At 37.0% G+C, this 19,734-nt stretch overlaps 1 protein-coding gene across 8 annotated transcripts in view; it reads left to right on the top strand.

Moving 5' to 3' along the window:
• MME (membrane metalloendopeptidase) overlaps positions 1-19,734 on the top strand; it is a 149,870-nt gene that overhangs the window by 95,717 nt on the left and 34,419 nt on the right. For all 8 annotated transcript variants that reach the window (XM_025376021.1, XM_025376023.1, XM_025376024.1 and 5 more), the window contains 8 exons: positions 1,244-1,309; positions 9,820-9,954; positions 11,914-12,015; positions 13,736-13,872; positions 13,981-14,074; positions 15,183-15,311; positions 16,098-16,196; positions 18,862-18,942. In XM_025376021.1, coding sequence (XP_025231806.1) covers positions 1,244-1,309; positions 9,820-9,954; positions 11,914-12,015; positions 13,736-13,872; positions 13,981-14,074; positions 15,183-15,311; positions 16,098-16,196; positions 18,862-18,942 — 843 coding nt within the window. The remainder of the gene's footprint in view (positions 1-1,243; positions 1,310-9,819; positions 9,955-11,913; positions 12,016-13,735; positions 13,873-13,980; positions 14,075-15,182; positions 15,312-16,097; positions 16,197-18,861; positions 18,943-19,734) is intronic.

Below are 19,734 nucleotides of genomic sequence, written 5' to 3'. Positions count from 1 at the left end.
TTAAAATGTAAACAATTTGGTTTAGATATCACCTAAGACTAGATTAATGAATATGTTTGGAATGTACTGAAAAATTTAGAGTTTTTCTTTCCTCCTTTTTTTTTTCTTGGTGTCCTGTATAAGGAATTATACCAAAAATTGCAGGTTACTGAATCACCTAATCATATCTGTGTCACTATTGCATGAACCTTTATGGTCATTTGTATTAAAATCATGAAAGGAATTGAACCCAAATCTCCTGCAGGGGACTCTTTCTCTTCTGAAACTTTCTCCTTGCAGGATCACCTTGAGGGCCAGGGCATGGGGAAGGATCAGGGCCCTTCAGGTGGAGATATCTTCTGGCTCTTTCCATACCAGTTCTTTGGATTTTGTTTCTTTTGTATTGGCCTAGGCCCTCCACAGCTGCTAGGATTCTCTCTTTAACCCAGAAATGCTCTGTTTCACCTCCACACTCATGTTGCCATGCAGTGAGTAAGAAACAATCTCGCAAAGCTGCAAGTATGCCCAGGTAGCTCTCACTTGGGTATTATAGATGGACCAGACACATTAGCGTGGAACTGAGTTTCATCTTTCATACCCTTAACTGCTATCTGGGTCTACTGAGGTTCTTCTGAGCAGAGCAGCTTTGGGGAGAACCATGGAGAAGTCGCCTCCATTCCCTTAGGGTAGAGAATCTTAAAAAACATTTTCTGGCACAAGTTACATAAGCTAAACTGTTCTGGAGTTACCTTAGAGGTTTTCCACTTCTCCTCCCTTTCTCCCCATCCATCCAAATCAACTTGAAGACTATTAACCCACTCCCTCCAATGAAAGGGGATCCCAACTAAGGGTGGGAGCAGATGAAAATGTTCCCAGGGGAGCACATTAGAATCTCCGGAAGCTGGGAAATCTGTGAATATGTAATTTAGAAATTTCCACATCCTGGAATCTAACATGTTTTTGTTAACTTGCACCTTCTGCTCTGCATTAAAAAGCCCTCCCAGTAAATCTTTTGTTCACTTTCTTTTATTTTCCTTAAATATCTGCAGCACAATCCTCCAGATTATCTAACTGCCCATTAGTATAACACTTACAAGTAGTGTAGAAACCATTTCCTAACTAGGTATTTACCCAGTGTCTGATGGTTACCCCTATAAACAGCAAGAGTAGGATCTGTCACATACATAGATAGGCATGCTTGTATTTTTCTAACTTTTCTATATTCGCTGAATGATTTATTTTCTTTCATGTATATTTTTTATAGATTGACCAACCTCGACTTGGCCTCCCTTCTAGAGATTACTATGAATGCACTGGAATCTATAAAGAGGTAAAAAGAAAAAGAAAATAACCAAAACCAAACTACAGAACCATCTGGTGTAAACCTATAAGTAACGAACAAGGCCAAAATCAAATTTAGCCCTCTGATAGTTTTCATTCATGACAGGGACTTAAAATCACACATAATAGTGAGCTGTCTGTGATAGAATGAACATTCTCAATAGAATGAATGAAGGTATTTTACAAAACCAGGAAACTTGAAATTCCTTATTTGTATCTTGGTTTTTAGTATTTAAAACATATGATCTATTTTGAAAATTAATTTAAAGTATTTTAATCCACCTGTAAACTGCATTATTTTAAAAATGAGCAGATTTATCATGGTCTAGGGTGGTGCTGGTGAGGACCAGAGGGTCAGTGAGAGATACACTATGTAGCATCCTTCTGGAACCATCTGATTTGACTTTCAGAGAACCATGCAGGTAGTGGCATTGGGCTCAGACAAACTTTTGCAGCTACCTTGTGACTCTAACATTGGCCAGGTAGCCAGTGGGCATCATATCCCATAGTGGACGTTTGGATGTTCTGGAGTGCTTTCTTATTGTCTCACAACCTTGTCTCCCTTGGGCTGATGTTCACGTACTCAATTTTTTTTTTTTTTTTTTTTTTTGAGATGGAGTCTTGCTCTGTCCTGTCACCCAGGCTAGAGTGCAGTGGCATGATCTTGGCTCACTGTAGCCTCCGCCTGCCTGGTTCAAGCAATTCTCCCAGCCTCAGCCTCCCAATTACCTGGGATTACAGGCGACCGCCACCACACCCAGCTAATTTTTGTATTTTTAGTAGAGACGGGGTTTCACCATCTTGGCCAGTGTGGTCTCAAACTCCTGACCTTGTGATCCACCTGCCTCGGCCTCCCAAAGTGCTGGAATTACAGGTATGGGCCCTGGCTCACGTGCTCTTCTCACAGAAGTAAGGAACAACAGGAGACAAAACTAGTAATCTTACACATTATTAGATATTGGGGAAAGGTGTTGGTTCTACAAAGGTTTTTCTTATAATTATTTTGTAGCTCAAAAGTAAATTATCTTTGATGATCCTAATGTCTCACAGTGTAGTGATGTGACTAAAATTACATTTTATTTTAAATTACTAGCTAAATATGTTTATGATTGGCATTTATTTTGCCTAATTATGAAGTTCAAATAATATGGAATGAATTCACTGTAAGGTATCTTTTTGAATGACTGCACAACACTGAAATGAAGAAAAAGATCTGTTATCAAAGGCTACAATTAATAGCACAGATAAATACATGGGTGTGGGATATTTGGGTTCAGTACAATCTAGTTACTGTGTGGGGTACAGCTACTGGCTTTAAGAGCCATGCAGCTGCTTTCTGTTACAGATTTGAAAGTGATTGAGGAATTTTGTTTCACTATTGTACATTTTTATCACCATCAACTGGGATGCTTTTCATATTTAGGATTGTGTTCTTATATCAAATTTTTCAAATCCTACAATACATACTATTTTTTACATTTTAATATTTCTGATATTAAGGTATACCTGGCAGTCAATGTATATATTTAAGGCAGTAAAAGTTTTTTTTTTTTTCCCAAGTGTTAAGATATTGTATTCATGCATTTTATACTCAATGCTATCCCATAATCTCAGACAGGTCACAAACTGGCAGTCTTTGGCTCGAATATGATATAGTAGCATTTTTGTTTAACCTGTAGTGTTTTGGATTTTTTTAAATTTTGAATTAGTTGCCAATATTTTACAAAATTGAAAGATTTCATTTGAGAATCCAGATTTCTTAGTAAATTAGTAGAATTTGAGCCCCTAGCTTGCATTCTTATATGGCAGCAATTGGCCAGAGTGGTGTTGTGGTTGCTCCTTTTAGAAAGGGCATTTGTTGGCTGTGCACGGTGGCTCATGCCTGTAATCCCAGCACTTTGGGAGGCTGAGGCAGGCGGATCACCTGAGGTCGGGAGATCGAGACCAGCCTGACCAACATGGAGAAACCCCATCTCTACTAAAAATACAAAATTAGCCTGGCGTGATGACCCATGCCTGTAATTCCAGCTACTTGGGAACTTGGGAGGCTGAGGCAGGAGAATCACTTGAACCCAGGAAGTAAAGGTTGCAGTGAGCCAAGATCACACCATTGGACTCTAGCCTGGGCAACAAGAGCGAAACTCTGTCTCAAAAAAAAAAAAAAAAGAAAAAGACAAAAAAAAGAAAGGGCTTTTGTTCCAGGTTTGAACAGTCCTCATCAACACGATTCATTGATTTATATTGACTTCTCAGCTCCCGTAGGCACTTGATTTTGCATATTAGTCTAGTCTTGGCTAAACCACAGCAGTAAAAATACAAATACAGTAGCTCAAACAAGAGAGAAGTTTACTTCTATCTGTCATGCCAGTCCAGAAGTAGACAGGCCGTCTAGATGAGGCAGGAAGCTCTGCTCCACGGGAATGTCTGGGAGCCAGCTTTCTTTGATTTTGTTGCTCTAACATCAGCCTCCTCTGGTGTTTTTCTTAGTCTATTTGGTCAAAGTTGGTTCGCCAGTGCCCTGTTCACATGTCAAGCCACAGGAAAAAGAAAAGAGGGAAGTGGTAGGCAAATAGTTAACTTTTATGTAAATGGTGCAAAACTTGCATACTTTCCATTGATTAAAACATTGTCATGTGGCCACAACTAAATATAAACGAGGCAGGAAAATGTAGTCTTGAGCAGAATGGCCATGTCTGTGCCTTGTTAAAACCTGATTGGCAGAGAGGAAGGTCGTATCATTTAAAAGATGAGGAGCACATATACCAATGTCATTTAGCAGACTCTGCCACAGTTTACATCCACTGATCTAAGAAATACTGTATTTGTGATCAAATAACACAGTGGTGATCAAATCTAGAATCAGTAATATGTTTATAGAGTTTATGGGTGAGAAATCTGAGGCTCAGAAGTTTGCCCTCAACACTCAGCAAAACAGTAGTACAGTGGCAAATTTTGCTCCTTCTGTCTTCTTCATTCTATTACATTATTACAATCTCTTAAGAGTTGGTACTTCATACTAGTAGAGTTCTTTGAATGAGCAAATGATAGAGGAAACTCACCTGCACTGGTACTTACAGCCCGGAAGTTATTCTCAGCTTAAATCAGGTGCTCTTCAACAATCTGAATCAGACTAGCAAACATGCACCATGCTTGCTGCCTCGCTCCTCTTCCACAACTATGTACTTTTGGTGACATCCTTCTTTCCTGCTAACCTGAGATCTTAGAATTCTTCTCAAGGCAGTGCTCCAAGCTGTAAGCAATCTCCTTTCAGTGGAAGGGAGTTGCATATAAAATAAAAGCTACATGTCATCCCAGAAATGGGTAATTATCTGAATATTTCTGCACCCTCTCCCTCTTTTTACATCCATTCTTTTGGGCATGGAGGTGAGAGTGTATGTTGTTACAGTAAGAATTCCAATGTTATCCTTATTTTTCCCATGATATTTTCTACTCTCTCCAAATCCCTACCCCCTGCAATCCCTCAGTTTCCCCTGCATCTCTAGCAAGTTATCAAATAAAAGTTAATTCTAATTTTTCCACTACTCTGCTATCTTTGAAAGATGTCAACCACCTTAAGTATTTCTGTCTTGTGTCTTATTGCTTCATGAACAAAAAATGGTGAGAAGTGTAGAATAACAAGTTTACCTTCAGTAGAGGAGTTATAAATCTGGAAGAAATGTTAATGTCAGTGTATCATTGGGCTTTAATGATTTTCTCCCTTATAGGCTTTTATATATGCTTTTCCCTTTGCCTAGAACTTGCCCCCTCTCCCCGCCCTAACACACACACCACCTGCCCACACTCTTTCCTCTAATATAGTTTTCCTGGCACCTAGGTTTCTGTATACTTCTTATTTAATGTCTTTTTTTTTCTATAAAACTGTAAATTAAATGGAAACAATGCTGTGTCTCATTGCCCTTTGCTCTTTTTCTGATACCTACCTCAGTTTCTGGTCCTTAAATACTACAGAATCAGTGAATGAATGATTGAGGGGGAAGATGGCAGGGAAGAGAGGAAACAAAAGAAAGAAGAACCCAATCTTCTGGAAGCCCTTCTTATTTCCTTCCCTTGATTCTGGGAAACATGAGCTTTAGGGCATCAACAGCTAATAGCATACATTTCTTGAGCATTTTACAAACTCTGTGTTCTCTTGCCTTTTTTCAATCCCCAGTTATTTCTTTGCTAAACTCAGTTTGCTGAGGTGTATTTATACAATCAATGGGTATCATGCACTTGCAATTTACATTATTTTATTGAAGATAACTAAGAGAAGTTTTGAGAATTGGCATAGGGTCACCAACTTTTTTTTGTCAAAGAAAGATGTTTTTAGACCAGAGAAGTCTGGCTTCCTTGCACATCACTTTAGCCTATAATTTTAAAACTTTAGTGTGGGGTCTATCTTCTGCAGATATGCCTCAGAGGCTGAGGATCAGGGAAGGTCACATTCCCTCGTCAGTCAAAAGTACTCTAATCATAGGTCTCCTTAATCAGAGTATTAACTCAGCCCATTTCCCCAGGTCTTCTTTGATCCTTCCTTCCAGGATAATCCAGGTCATCCAGAGGAATCATCTTCCATAATCTTAAAACCGAACTCCTTATCAACTATGAAAATAGCCCCTATAATTACTAAGACAGATCATTTCACTTTACAGAAATCCTTTTTTTTTTTTGCTTTGGATACCCGCATAATGGAATTTTTGTGTTGTAATATTTGATTATTATTACAATCGAGAAAGGAAAAGTGGTATGGAACAGTTGCATCATCTCAGAAAGGGGCCCACATTCACCGTGTCTGCCATTCCTAACAAACTGTTCTCAAAATATTCTCATCAAGGAACTTCTTGTGATATATCTTTGTTAAAGAGGTAGAACCTGAGTTCTGAGGTATTCTGATTATCTGAAGAGATTACTTAATGACACACTGCTACCTCAAAAAACAGAGTAGTGAGATTCAAAACAATTCTATTCCTTACAGGGGTACAAATTTCTATGCTAGGAAAACAATACGAAAGAGACACATGGCCCATAAACATAACCATGCCCCTTCACAAAATTTTTAAATGGAACCAACCAGCCCCCTCATGTGAGAAAGTTCTTATATATTGATTCACTGAGAGGAATGAGGACGTTATTTTTTTTAAGGAATCACCCACCTTCAGAAGAGTCTGAACTCTGTATTGGGGGCGAATTGGAATTGGTCTCAAATCTTCCCTTTCTCTACCTTCTTAGCGTATCAAGAGCAATTGTTATCTTTGTTCTCCTTCATAAAGAAATCTGAAGGTTAGGAATCCAAAATATTTAAGCATAATTAGATAATAGATATGTTTATGCTCTGTACTGGTGTTTGTCTCAGAAGGAGAAATAAGTGAGGTTAGTGGTTTCCAACCCTAAGGACTACTTTGTGTGTGCCACTTACAGGGCTCTGTGCAGAAACACCTCACATATACACACACTTCAAAAGCCACTATGATTTATTTTACTTGTGCGTTTATACATCAACAAAATATTTCTTTGAGTAGAGCATTTCAGGACTAAAAGAAAAGTGAGAAAACCACTGGGGCTAGAGTTTGAGAGCATAGGGAGGTGGGGAAGGAACTGGAGAGTAGAAGCTACAGGGTATACTGCTGCCGGGCATGGCTAGGGAGGAGAAGCCAGAGTTATAAAGAAGTTTAGAGCCTTCACAAAATCTGGGGTTCATAAAAATGGAGACATTTTAGGGACAAGGATAGAGGACTTGGAACATGGGCATGATGGACTGAAGCCAGAAAGTGATGACCCAGAGTCTGTGCGCCTAGATCAGAAAAGCCAGGAGAAGTCTCCAAATTGTACGTACCTGGGAAAGAGCACAGGCTGAGATTGGCCATCCTGTAGATGAGCAGGTGCAAGCTCGAACAGAGACTTAACAACATGGGATTTTCTTTGTCCACCTACCCAATGTACAAGCTGAGAGAAACTGTTCAGGACTTGAGCTAAGAATAGAAGTTCCGAGGAAATAGGAAGTGAGAGAAACTTAATATATTTACAATTTAACTTCATTGTTTTTTAATTCAACAGATCTTCATTGAGCTTATGCTATGTGACAAATACTTTTCTAGGCAGTAGCGATTCCAAGGAAACAAGGTCCTTGTTCTCATGAAACTCATGTCCTAATGGGAAGAGATAGACAATCAATAACCAAGTAAATAATTTAAGGAAATGAGACAAATCGTGAGTGTTATTAAGAAAATAAATCAAGGTGATAGAATAACAAGTCACTTGGGTAAGGCATGGGTGATTCAATTTGGCTTGCTTAAACCATCTCTGACTGCTGTTTGTAGAATGTGTTTCAACGGAAGCAGAGAGATCAGAGAAGGCCACATGGTAATTCATGTGAAAGATAATGATGGACTCAGATGGTGGCAAGTCAGGTAGAGAAATCTGAGCAGACCTGAGATAATCTTGTGTAGGTGGCTCTATCATTATAGGGAAACAGTTTGTGTATTTTAAACTGCTCAGCCAATACGTGCCTCGGTGATACGTAGCGGAGCTTGTCTCACTGCATAACACAACTATGACATGATAAGACGAAGCTTGCAAGGGAAACTGCTGACCTTGCTTTGTCCTTTCTGGGCACCAGGTGACTAATAGTCAGAAGGTTTCACTCAGTTCAGTTATCTGTGTTTAAGAAAACAAAAGGGAGCTTTTAAACATGAGATTTAGTGAATATGACAGAGAAATTTTGAGATCAACTGAACTCAGTTTGTAAAAAGAACTAGAATCAGCCCCCCAAGCATGCAATAAACCTTAGAAGTTATACAAGAAGTTGTACAAATCTTCAGGTTCTTATTAATAACCTGATGAAAGCTGCAAATGGTCCCTATGCTGGTCCGAGTTCAGGTCCTCTTAGGCCCCATGTTCCTCCTGCTCTAGCGTCCTGCTCGACTGGGGGCTATTTTTTATTTCCAGTGCCCAGAAATGGCTGCGTGACTATGTTTGCAGTCTGTTGGAGGGAAGCAGGCCTCTGAGGTAGTGAGCATAGTACCGGATAGTTAGTGTTTCAACCCTTGCTCCACTCTCCCTCCACCCGCTGGTAATCCTCAGCATCTATTATTGCCATCTCTATGTCCATAAGTACCCAACATTTAGAGGTACTTTTGCACTCACAGTGAATATAAGGATGACCCTTTCACTTCTAATTGTTCAGTAAGGATGTAAAATATTCTTAAAACTGTGGAAATGTTAAAGCACATTATAGCACACTTTATGGCCTTTCTTTGTATTTACCCTGCAAACAAGTCTTTGAAGCATAGAAATCTCACCTATCCATAATCACAATTGACTGCTTTACTAAATTTTAAAATGAGGTGGAATTGTAATGTATTTTAGTTGCCAATAGGTAATAATGGCTAATAAATAGCAATTGGTTCAAACCTAACGAAAGTGGGACTCTATTTCCTAGTGTTCTTTCACTACGGACTTGAATAAGGCATTTACATGTTCTGTAAAAGGTTAGTTATACAACTATTCTGTAGTTTAGCAAATTAAGATGTATGTGAAGATAAAATATAAAGAATTTGAGTTATTAGAAGAAAACGAATATCTAAATCTATAGTGTCTTATAGTGAAAGTTTACAGTAACAGGAGCTATTTATGGAATTAAAACCTACAGGTGTGTATTGGTGGAGCTCCTGACAACACAGCTTCATAAAAAAGAAACTGCTTGACTCAAGGAGACAGATAAAAAGATGTCTGATTTTATTATATGAGTTTATGGTCATTTTTCCATGAATAGTTGAGAAAATGATTATATATGAGCACAGAAAATCTGAGAAAAAGAGATTTGGTAAAGAAATAAATTATTATGACTGGGCACGGTGGCTCATGCCTGTAATCCCAGCACTTTGGGAGACCGAGGCAGGCAGATCAGAAGATCAAGAGTTTCAGGCCAGCCTGAAATCCTGTCTCTACTGAAAATACAAAAAATTAGCTGGGTGTGGTGTGGTGGGCGCCTGTAATCCCAGCTACTTGGGAGGCTGAGGCATGAGAATCACTTGAACCCTAGAGGAGGAGGTTGCAGTGAGCTAACGCCACTGCACTCCAGTCTGGGCAACAGTGCGAGACTCCGTCTCAATAAAAAATAAAATTTAAAAAGAAACGTATTATTGTTCATAGAAAAAATTAGTATATGTTATTGCTTATCAAGTGTTTTGCAACTCATTCTAATTAAGGCAAAATAACTTTATTGAAAATTTAAAATTACAAAGTCTCCATAACCAAGTGCTTATACATTACTTAGTACTTTCAAAGTGATACCTCATTGCTCTCCTTTAAGCTCTAATTCAAAGATATAGACTGTCTAAGAATCTGTGCAGGTCATTTCTTTAAGTATTTAGAAAAGGATTTTTATTTTACTAAGGTTATCTATTACCAAAGATTAATATTGAAATGAAAATAAATTTTAAGTACCATGATGAATATTTAGAGCTTCTCCAACAGTTTAGTGCTATTTATTTCTTGCAGGCTTGTACAGCATATGTGGATTTTATGATTTCTGTGGCCAGATTGATTCGTCAGGAAGAAAGATTGCCCATCGATGAAAACCAGCTTGCTTTGGAAATGAATAAAGTTATGGAATTGGAAAAAGAAATTGCCAATGTAAAACGCATTTTTTTTTCTGATATACTGAATAATGTCAACCGCTTTTTTTTTCTTTCCCCTCTCTATCATACTTTAAGAGTAAAAGGTACAGCACTTTAACAAAGTAGTAAAAATGCATGGCTTGTTAATAGATCATTGACTTCAAAAGAACCTTTGAAACTAAAGAATTTTATAGTAAACTGAGTTCCTGACATTTAAAAGACACACTAAATTGGACAAATATTAAACTAGAAACACTTAATTGCCTGTTATAAGTGGATTTCATCAGAATTCTACCATTTACAGTCAAACTGTTGTTAGATGCCCTTCAGACTCAGGGCAAATGCAAAGCTGTTTTAGTTTAGATATGTATAGAATGTTACTTTATTTTAAAGTTTAAAGTGATCACAGAGATTGTCTCTATTTCTTTGCTAAGAAGTATTAAACCCCTGAACATAGCCATGTGGCAATGTGATACCACTGAGTTCAAATTGTCAGGCTGCTGAGCTGACAGAGGATAAGACAATAATTTCGCAACAAAGCCCAAGGAGTGTATTCCTGAATTTCTTCTGGCTCTAGGTCAACCCTTGGAGTCTGAGTTGGCACTTTCTTCCCTGATGATTCTTTGATAGGGCACTGCAGTCTCTGAGTATAAACAGCATCCAGGTTATTGATTAAACCCATGGTCAGAGTCAGTCTAGGACCCACAGAGTTCTCTTTGTCATTGCAAACGACAACCTGCATCCCTGACTCCCTATACTTGCCCCTGCCATGTAAGCTCATCAGAATCTTGAAGAGTCAAGATCATGGAGGGCAATTTTAGCTTTCCTGGGGCTATGTGAAACCAAAAATCTCCTATCAGAACCAGGCTGTTCTTGGAGGGGCCACTGAATGAATGGCATTTGAATGGGTTACATGTGGTTCTGTGTTGGAAACAGACTTGCTAGAGGAGAAATGTTTCCTGCTCTGAGTTTTTGCCACTTGCACCTTCCCAGACCATGCTCTCCTTTGATCAGCATCAGCTCTGTAGTTGTTGTATCTTATCTCAGCATTATGTGTCTATATTTTCAGTCTCGTATTAGACTCTCGTATTAGATTGGTATGGCCTTAGCCATTGTTGAATGATTTATGCATCTCTAACAAAATCCAGCATAGTGTTGCACGTAGGACATGTTCAATAAATAATTGTTTTCATTACATGAATAGGTAAGTCGACCTAAAGCGGAAACTGGAGCCATAGTCACTGAGAAATAATTGCAATTTTAAACCTTTACCTTTTGTCTCTTCTCACTTAAAATTGCTTTTCCTTATTTCAGCCACTAGTTGGGGAGTTGTTATTGCAATTTTTTTTTTTTAATTCAGTGAAAGAAATAAAATTGGATGCTGCTGCATGTAGAACACTAAACTGGTCTGGCAGGGTAGGAGAACGGTCACAAAGGAAGGTCCATGATGTTGCCACTCTCAGATAACTTGCAACCAAATTGTGCTCTCTACCAGGAATTTTCTGTGTTACTTGCCATAAATTCTTGTAGAAACAGTGGCACTTATTTTTCCTTGCTAAATTTTAACTAGGACACTGAATGGTAACGGTGAAGATGGGAGAAAGAGTATTTAAGAGAGAAATTGGAGATGACTATATCAAAGAAAGTTAAAATATGAAACATTCACAGACATAACTGAACTGGCCTTTAGCCATAGCTCATAAATATTGCTTATATGGCTTGGCAGTTGTCAAAATGTAGAAAGATTTTTTAAAAATTTTAAACTTGACACCACAGCCAAATCTCAATAATTCTTAATAAATATACTCCAAAAATCTCTTACATTTCACTTTTTTTGAAATGACAAACTACAAAAACAAGTACAGAATAAGACTTAAATTATGTTATATCTATCCTATATTTTACCCTCAAATATAGTTATATTTTTCTAAAGAATTCTTAATTCTAAAATAGTGATTAAAAATTAAATCCATAGGCTACGGCTAAACCTGAAGATCGAAATGATCCGATGCTTCTTTATAACAAGATGACATTGGCCCAGCTCCAAAGTAACTTTTCATTAGAGATCAATGGGAAGGTAAGTGGTAAGTTTTTTGTGCTCTCTTATTGTGCCATTTTCTAAATTATAACATTGAAATACTCTTTCTAAAATTCATCAAGTTTTTATTTATTGAAATAAATGGGACTTCAATTCTTTTTTTTTTTTTTGAGACAGGGTCTTGTTCTGTTGCCCAGGCTGGAGTACAGTGACACAATCTTGGCTCACTGTAACCTCCACCTCCTAGGCTCAAGCAATTCTCCTGCCTCAGCCTCCCAAGTAGCTGGGATTGCAGGCATGCACCATCACACCTGGCTAATTCCTGTATTTTTAGTAGAGATGAGGTTTGGCCAATCTGGTCTCAAACTCCTGAGCTCAAGTGATCCGCCGGCCACAGCCTCCCAAAGTGTTAGGATTACAGGTGTGAGACACTTCTCTCAGCTGGTAAAATTCCTTTTAAGGCAGCTATACAATACTAGAAACTCCCATAGGAAAGGGTTTGGAAAATACTAAAACTGAAGATCTTTCTGAGAGGCCATTATATAGTCATCAGACTTGGACAGTCACACAATAAAAGCACTAGATTTCCTTTTAACTCTGAAAAAGGATAATTTATTCATAGAACTTCCCATGTTCTCATCAAGGCCATCTACAGAGGTGTTCAGAACAATAATTCAGAAATAGAACACAAATAAAAAGAAAATCTCTCTCATAGATTCCATTTATAAACAACAATTGACTTCTTTTTCCTTACCTAGTATCCAATAATCTCTTTTTGTGGCTATGCATTTATTCTTGTGTATTAGTTGATGCACACAGCCAAGAAATGAAGCAGCATCCATGGGAAAATCTACAAACTACCACATTCAGCGATGACATTCTCTTTGGCACTAATTCTAGTTAACAAGGACTTTTCCAAAGGCATAAATTATTGAGTTAGATATCTTACATATATTTTTTAATATAATAAGTGTTTAATAAATATGTTTTGAAAGAACGACCTAAATCACCAAAGGAAATGAAGAAAAGTGCATAGCATAGCACCCCATACTCAGTAGGTGATGTGTGCTTGTGTTTGTGTGTGTGAAATACAGCCTAAGATATTGATAGTCTTAAACATTATCAATTCTTATTTAGAAAGACAAGATTTCATCTTTTGGCAACTCCAAACTTAGCTTCTGAAGTGTAAACATGGCATGCCTGTAGAGCCAATATTGATAATTGAAAAGATGCTGTTTTCTTTGACTTCATAACATCACTGTACCACTGCTATAACAGTATGTTTTCATCTGTAATAGAATTTCCACTGAGATGTGTTACTGTGTTTGAATGGTTTATTAATATCCATTTTTAAAAGATAAACACTTTATACATGTTTCCATTTTTGCATCAACCAAAAAAGCTTTATTTTAAAATTTAAATTTAAATTATATTTTTATTTCTGTATTGGTTAGACAAAGAAGATGACATTAAGCCTAATTTCTAGGTATATGTTCCCTAAGCTTAAAGGCTTTGTTTTTACTCTTAAATGGTTGGTTTAATTATTCTATGTAAATAATCATTTAAAGAACTAGTTTTTATTTAAAAACTGATTGAAACAGTTGAGGACGAATCCGAAGTGAATATCAAACTGATCAATGTGATAATTATGTGATGCAACTGACACCCTTTAATGTCCAACCCTCTAACTATAACTGAATCTTGGAACCAAGAAGAGAAATACACAATTTCTGAATGTTTCATGCCTGCTTTTTTCCAGCCATTCAGCTGGTTAAATTTCACAAATGAAATCATGTCAACTGTGAATATTAGTATTACAAATGAGGAAGATGTGGTTGTTTATGCTCCAGAATATTTAACCAAACTTAAGCCCATTCTTACCAAATATTCTGCCAGGTAGGTATGTCACAGTCCCCGTGTCTTCAAAGTTTGTATTTCATATCACTCCTCAGAAGCTTTGCAGCCTCATCTTTTCTGTTGCTGGGTGGTGGTTTTTTTATACAGAGATCTTCAAAATTTAATGTCCTGGAGATTCATAATGGATCTTGTAAGCAGCCTCAGCCGAACCTACAAGGAGTCCAGAAATGCTTTCCGCAAGGTGAAGAAAAAATCTCTCTTTTCTTAAGACTTAAAACACAAAGTGATACATGGTTATGAAGGCTTGCCATGTACACTGCTAGGACATGGTGAACTTTGCGAAGGGACAAAATGCCAAAGTTGGTTATCTTGCACATATTTAGGATATGTTGCCAAGGAAGATAAGTCTTCATGGGCTTCACCATCTTATGATGGTCTATGTGGCACCATGATTGCATTGTCCTGTAAGGAGTCACATTTGGTTATTTAACCAGTTCGTGAAATAATACCATCTTGATTTTTGTTGTTGTTGTTGTTATTGTGTTAAAAGTAATTTCAGGGTTATCTATTTTAATTAACTTGATTTTCAGGTGCTCATTGCACACTGGACATATACACAGATGGACTATATTGATGTGGGTGGTCTATTGAAAGTACCCCTACCCGGAGTTAAATAAGACCTTTTCTTAGCCTATACCTCTGTTATTTAAACCATCACCATTTTGGTACTATGGTGAGGGGAGTAGGCAGTAGAGGTTGAGAAAGGAGAGACTCCAGCAAACATGTTACTTGGAGTCTTGGAAAGAAAATAACATTGATTGATTAAAATTTCCAGTTTTTATCTTCAAAAATAAAATGTAGACATCTTTTTAAATTAAAGAATGCAAAAATGGTATTATGCTGAATCTCCCTTGCTTAGGTTATCCTGTTATTCTTAAATCTATACACATACAGGTTCTCAGAGTTCAGCTAAAACCTTTAAAAGCAGTAATGTGTTTTCTCATATACCATATTTCCCCCATTAGATTTATTGAATATGACTTCACATTTATGTTTGTACAGTGGTTACAATGTTGTATTTTTTTCTAATGCTTTCTACAATGATATTAACTTGTAATAGCAAAAAGTTCTACTGGGGCATCTACTGAAAATATACCTAGTTTTCAGATCATATATAAGTAAACAATCCATTTGGATTAGATTTCATCATAGGCTAGGAACATGTGCCTTGTGAGGAGAAGTGATGAATATTTCAAGAACTTAGACGAGACATTTGTGGAATGTGTGCTCTTAACATGCTCCAGACCTTTCCTTCTGGTCAAATGCCATTTCCTTTTCCTCTTCCATAGGCCCTTTATGGTACAACCTCAGAAACAGCAACTTGGAGACGTTGTGCAAACTATGTCAATGGGAATATGGAAAATGCTGTGGGGAGGCTTTATGTGGAAGCAGCATTTGCTGGAGAGAGTAAACACGTGGTAATGTTTTCAGAATGATACATTGTCAGTTATATAGGACACTATCAGTTTGTTCACATTGATGAGCGATTAAGTTCTCCATCATGTGGCTAAAATTTTATTAATTTAGGCAGAGAACCTCTGAATCATAATATGCCATTGTTTCCCAATAAATCTTCCCTTGCCTTCCCCAAGAGTCTAGTTATGTTTCTGCTCCTAATACTGTCTAGTCCAAAACCAGCTCACCGTTTTCCAGAGGCAGTATATTTGTAGTACCCAGTAACATGTTCTATTTATATAGTCATTTATAAACTCTTCTATTATCAAAATTGCCCCAAAATTAGTATTCTCTTAAAAACATAGAAAGTAAAACAGGATTCATTTGGAGTGTAAGAAATGTGCTTTATTTTTCATTGTTAGGAAAATGAAGACCATGGAACTTAATGGTATGGTGAAAGAATTTGTTGAAATGTTACTTTATGCTTAGCTAAACCACTAATGGTAATGATAACCCTAATATTTTATGTTAGTTCTTCCAGTATGATAGTGAAACCATTACATTCTGAAACTGATTTTTACCTTATTGCATATATTAAGACCTATTTAATCAAGAGTGTTGATAATAGCAATATTGCTTTTAAAATATAATGGTCCCATATATTTGTTAGCTTAGGTCACAGTTTGTCTATAAATTTACATTTATTAATATATTAAGTCATACAAAGATAGCATGTAGCTCTATTTTTAAAAATCTGTGTTACAAAGAATGAATTAATGACCTATATTTGTCTTCTGTTCTGATTTGAGGTTGAGGATTTGATTGCACAGATCCGAGAAGTTTTTATTCAGACTTTAGATGATCTCACTTGGATGGATGCTGAGACCAAAAAGAGAGCTGAAGAAAAGGTAAAGAGCAAGCAGCTAACCAGCAAAGAAAAATCTGTATAGGAAAAATTAACTTTAAAAACATTTAGGAAAAAAAATATAATCAAAGATTGCATAAAAACTTGTAAGCTCTTTCAATATGTAATATTTCCCGAAAGAGTTTTTGTGAGTAAAGATGTATTTCTACAATTTGAATCTTTTATCTCTGCAACCAATACTCTAGCAAGGTGAGAATGTTAAGCTTCTGTTCAAGCAAATGTAAGGTGGTGCATTATAAGATCTATAATTAAAGAGATGTTGAAGAAGCTTTTTGATAACTATTCCTGCCTGCCCATAAGGTGCAGCTTTTATTGAGACTTTTACTCTCTTGCATAAGAATAAGTCTAAGATTTCTTACGAAATCTTAGGTTTAAATTTACTGTGATCATTTGTCTTTATAATTACATAACAACTAGGGGGAATATGTCCTGTGAAAACTGTGAACATGCTTTATGAGCAACATTCACATGCATCCTGACTAATCTCTGTAGTTAGGGTGGCAGAAAAAGCAGACTCTTTGGATTGATAGAGGAGACCATAATAAAAGTATTTTAATAAGATAATCAACCTCTGGTCTAGTTTTCTTTTAGAATTAAATCACATGGAAGGATTATCTTCTTTCAGCTCTCAAAGAGCCCTGAGTGGGTTAGGCCTAGAACCTCAGCCTCCAGTATTGCTATTTTTCCATCACTCTGGCCAGCTCTTCAGACATTCAGATTGGATTTGCTCCTTTCATGTCACAGCTGTGCATGACATGGTTCTGCTTAGTAAAGCCAGTTGGATTGTTCTGGATCAGCATTTCCAAAGTGGTGTCACAAAATACTGAACACGCAAGTTGTTCCACAAGAGGCTCATGGTCAAAAGAGTTTACTATACAATTCTCGTAGGAAGGCTTCCCTCATCTCACTCGAGGCTAGGTTACATGCTTCTAGGGTGTGATTTTATCATACTTGGGAGTTAATATTTATTTCACTGCTTATCATTGCTGTTTACAATAAGCTCTTTATGGGTGGGGGCGGGGGAACAGAAAATATTGCCTAGCATTATATCCTCAGTCCTTTACAACATGCGTGGCCTTTGGAAGACCCTTGAAATATGTTGAGTGAATAAATTGATAAATTAATTTTCCATCTTGGACATTTATAATAACTTATGATTCTAACCTTATAATCTAACCCATTTTTAATTGTAAGAAGTCCTGCAATAAAGAAACTTGCTTAATGTTTTTGCTACAGTATTTACTCAAAGTATTTGACAATGAATTTTTTTGTGTGTACTAGTTTATACTTTCTGTAGAATTTGTATCCTTTAGCACACTCTTTAAGGAAATGTCTTACAGGAAATAAAGTATCATTGAGTGGGGGCTGGTTTGTCATGACTGATGGCAAACCTACAAGAAAATGGGTTTGGCTTCAGTGACTTCAGTGATACATATGAGGTCTGATCCACTGACTGGGGAAACCCTGGGCTCATGTAACAGATTTATGATAAAACCACATCCATTTGATGGCAAACCATGTAACTCAGAGATACAGGCTAAACTCTTCATGAAAATTTTAAATTAATTAAATTATTTAAGAGTGATATGAAATGGTAGAATCAGAAGTCAAATATCATTGAGAAAACCAAGATAGAAATAAAACAAAAATAGAAATAGCAAGTAGTAAACAAGTGATAATGAAATAATAAAATAAGTAAAGTAAACCATTTTAAAATAATTTAAAACGAACTTTAGAAATAGTGGTAAATAGGCCGGGTGCAGTGGCTCACTGATGTAATCCCAGCACTTTGGAAGGCCAAGGCAGGCAGATTGCTTGAGCCCAGGAGTTTCAGACTAGCCTGGGCAACGTGGCAAAATGCTGTCTCTACAAACAGTACAAAAATTATCTGGGTGTGGTGGTGCATATTTGGGAGGCTGAAATGGGAAGATCACTTGAGCCCAGGAAGTAGAGGTTACAGTGAGCCCTGATTGCACCACTGCACTTCAGCCTGGGCAACAGAGCAAGACCTTGTCTCAAAAGAAAAAAAAAAAAGAAAGAAAGATAGTAGTAAATACATGATAAATATGAGCTGGAATAACAAGGAAAACTCTGTTTTCCACTTACCTAATTAATGTCATTTATTGAACTTGAGAAGATAGGTACACTGACTTTGGAGAATAAAGGAGAACATAAAAACTCCAGGAACCAATATTTAGGAATAATATTAGCAGTAAACCTATAAGCCCATATTTGTTTTCTCAACCAAATCAATGAGGCAGAAAGATAATTATAACTTGCTAGAATGGAAGCTCTAAATATTACTCCTTCTAAAAACTTGTAAAAATAAAAAAGCCTTTGAGAGAAAAAGTTCATAAAACTACAAAATATGTGGAACAATGAGTTTTGTCAGTTTTCATGTTGGTTTTCTTGATAAAGCTGCAGCCTGTAAGGATAAGGCATTAGAAACTCAATTTCAGACCCAATTTTCCTTTGTTCTTGAATCTCCCAGGAAAGATCCATTGCAAAGTTCTCTGTTTAAGAATGTCAGACACTCGTTTTATGAACAGTATGGATCAAGTTATTCAATTGCTAGTCATGGACAGATTATAAGTGTGTATCTGAAAGCTACATAATCATCTTCACATTCAATATTATAATTTTCATAGGCCTTAGCAATTAAAGAAAGGATCGGCTATCCTGATGACATTGTTTCAAATGATAACAAACTGAATAATGAGTACCTCGAGGTAAGTCTCTATAAAGACTCTGGACTACTGATACTTAGGGCTGATAGTAGTGTCATTTTTAGCTATGGGGTGCCTGAAATTATGTGAAGTAGCCTAAAACCACAGGTCATATTATATAAAGCCTTCAACGCTGGCAACGCTGGTGCCAGAATGATATTTGTTTTAGCCTTTTTGTTTTCATTAGCCAGGACTATATTTGGTTATTGTTCATTTGGTTTCCATATATTCCATTTTAAGAACAGTGAGTAAAATCTGGTGTCCTTTAAAGAGTATCAAGGAAGGGATAGACATCAAGGTGGTGAACAACAGGCAAGCTCCTTATCACGTTTTACACAGGCTTCGAGTTTTCCTCCACCTTCTAAGTTTTCCTCTACTAGATAAACCAGTTCATGCCTACTGTATTTTAAAAACAAAACAAAACAAACCCTGATATTTGAGAACTGAAAACTATTTTGTTCTGCCCTGGTAATGTAACAGCTAAAAGAGCAGAGAGTTGCTCAAACTCACTACACTGCTGATTTCAGACTCAACTGAAAGTCCTGTTGCTAACTTTGTGGTGACCACAACTCCATGATACCTTGGTGACAGCGAAGTGATCCTTGCCCACATCCTGGGATGACAGTAATTCCTCATTCATTGATTACTAGTCTAGCATGGGGATTTGCAAGCCATACTGCCTTCTTCTCTCTTTCCATTTGCAGAAGAAACTTGACTTTCTCTTTTAAATGATCTGGTTACAGTTGGAAGCCCCAGGGGTCCTTATAGCAGGAGTGTAGTGGCTACGAACATAGA

Source organism: Theropithecus gelada, chromosome 2 (assembly GCF_003255815.1).
Source record: "Theropithecus gelada isolate Dixy chromosome 2, Tgel_1.0, whole genome shotgun sequence".
Classification (NCBI taxonomy): Eukaryota; Metazoa; Chordata; class Mammalia; order Primates; family Cercopithecidae; genus Theropithecus; species Theropithecus gelada.
This window is presented reverse-complemented; position numbering and strand designations above follow the sequence as displayed.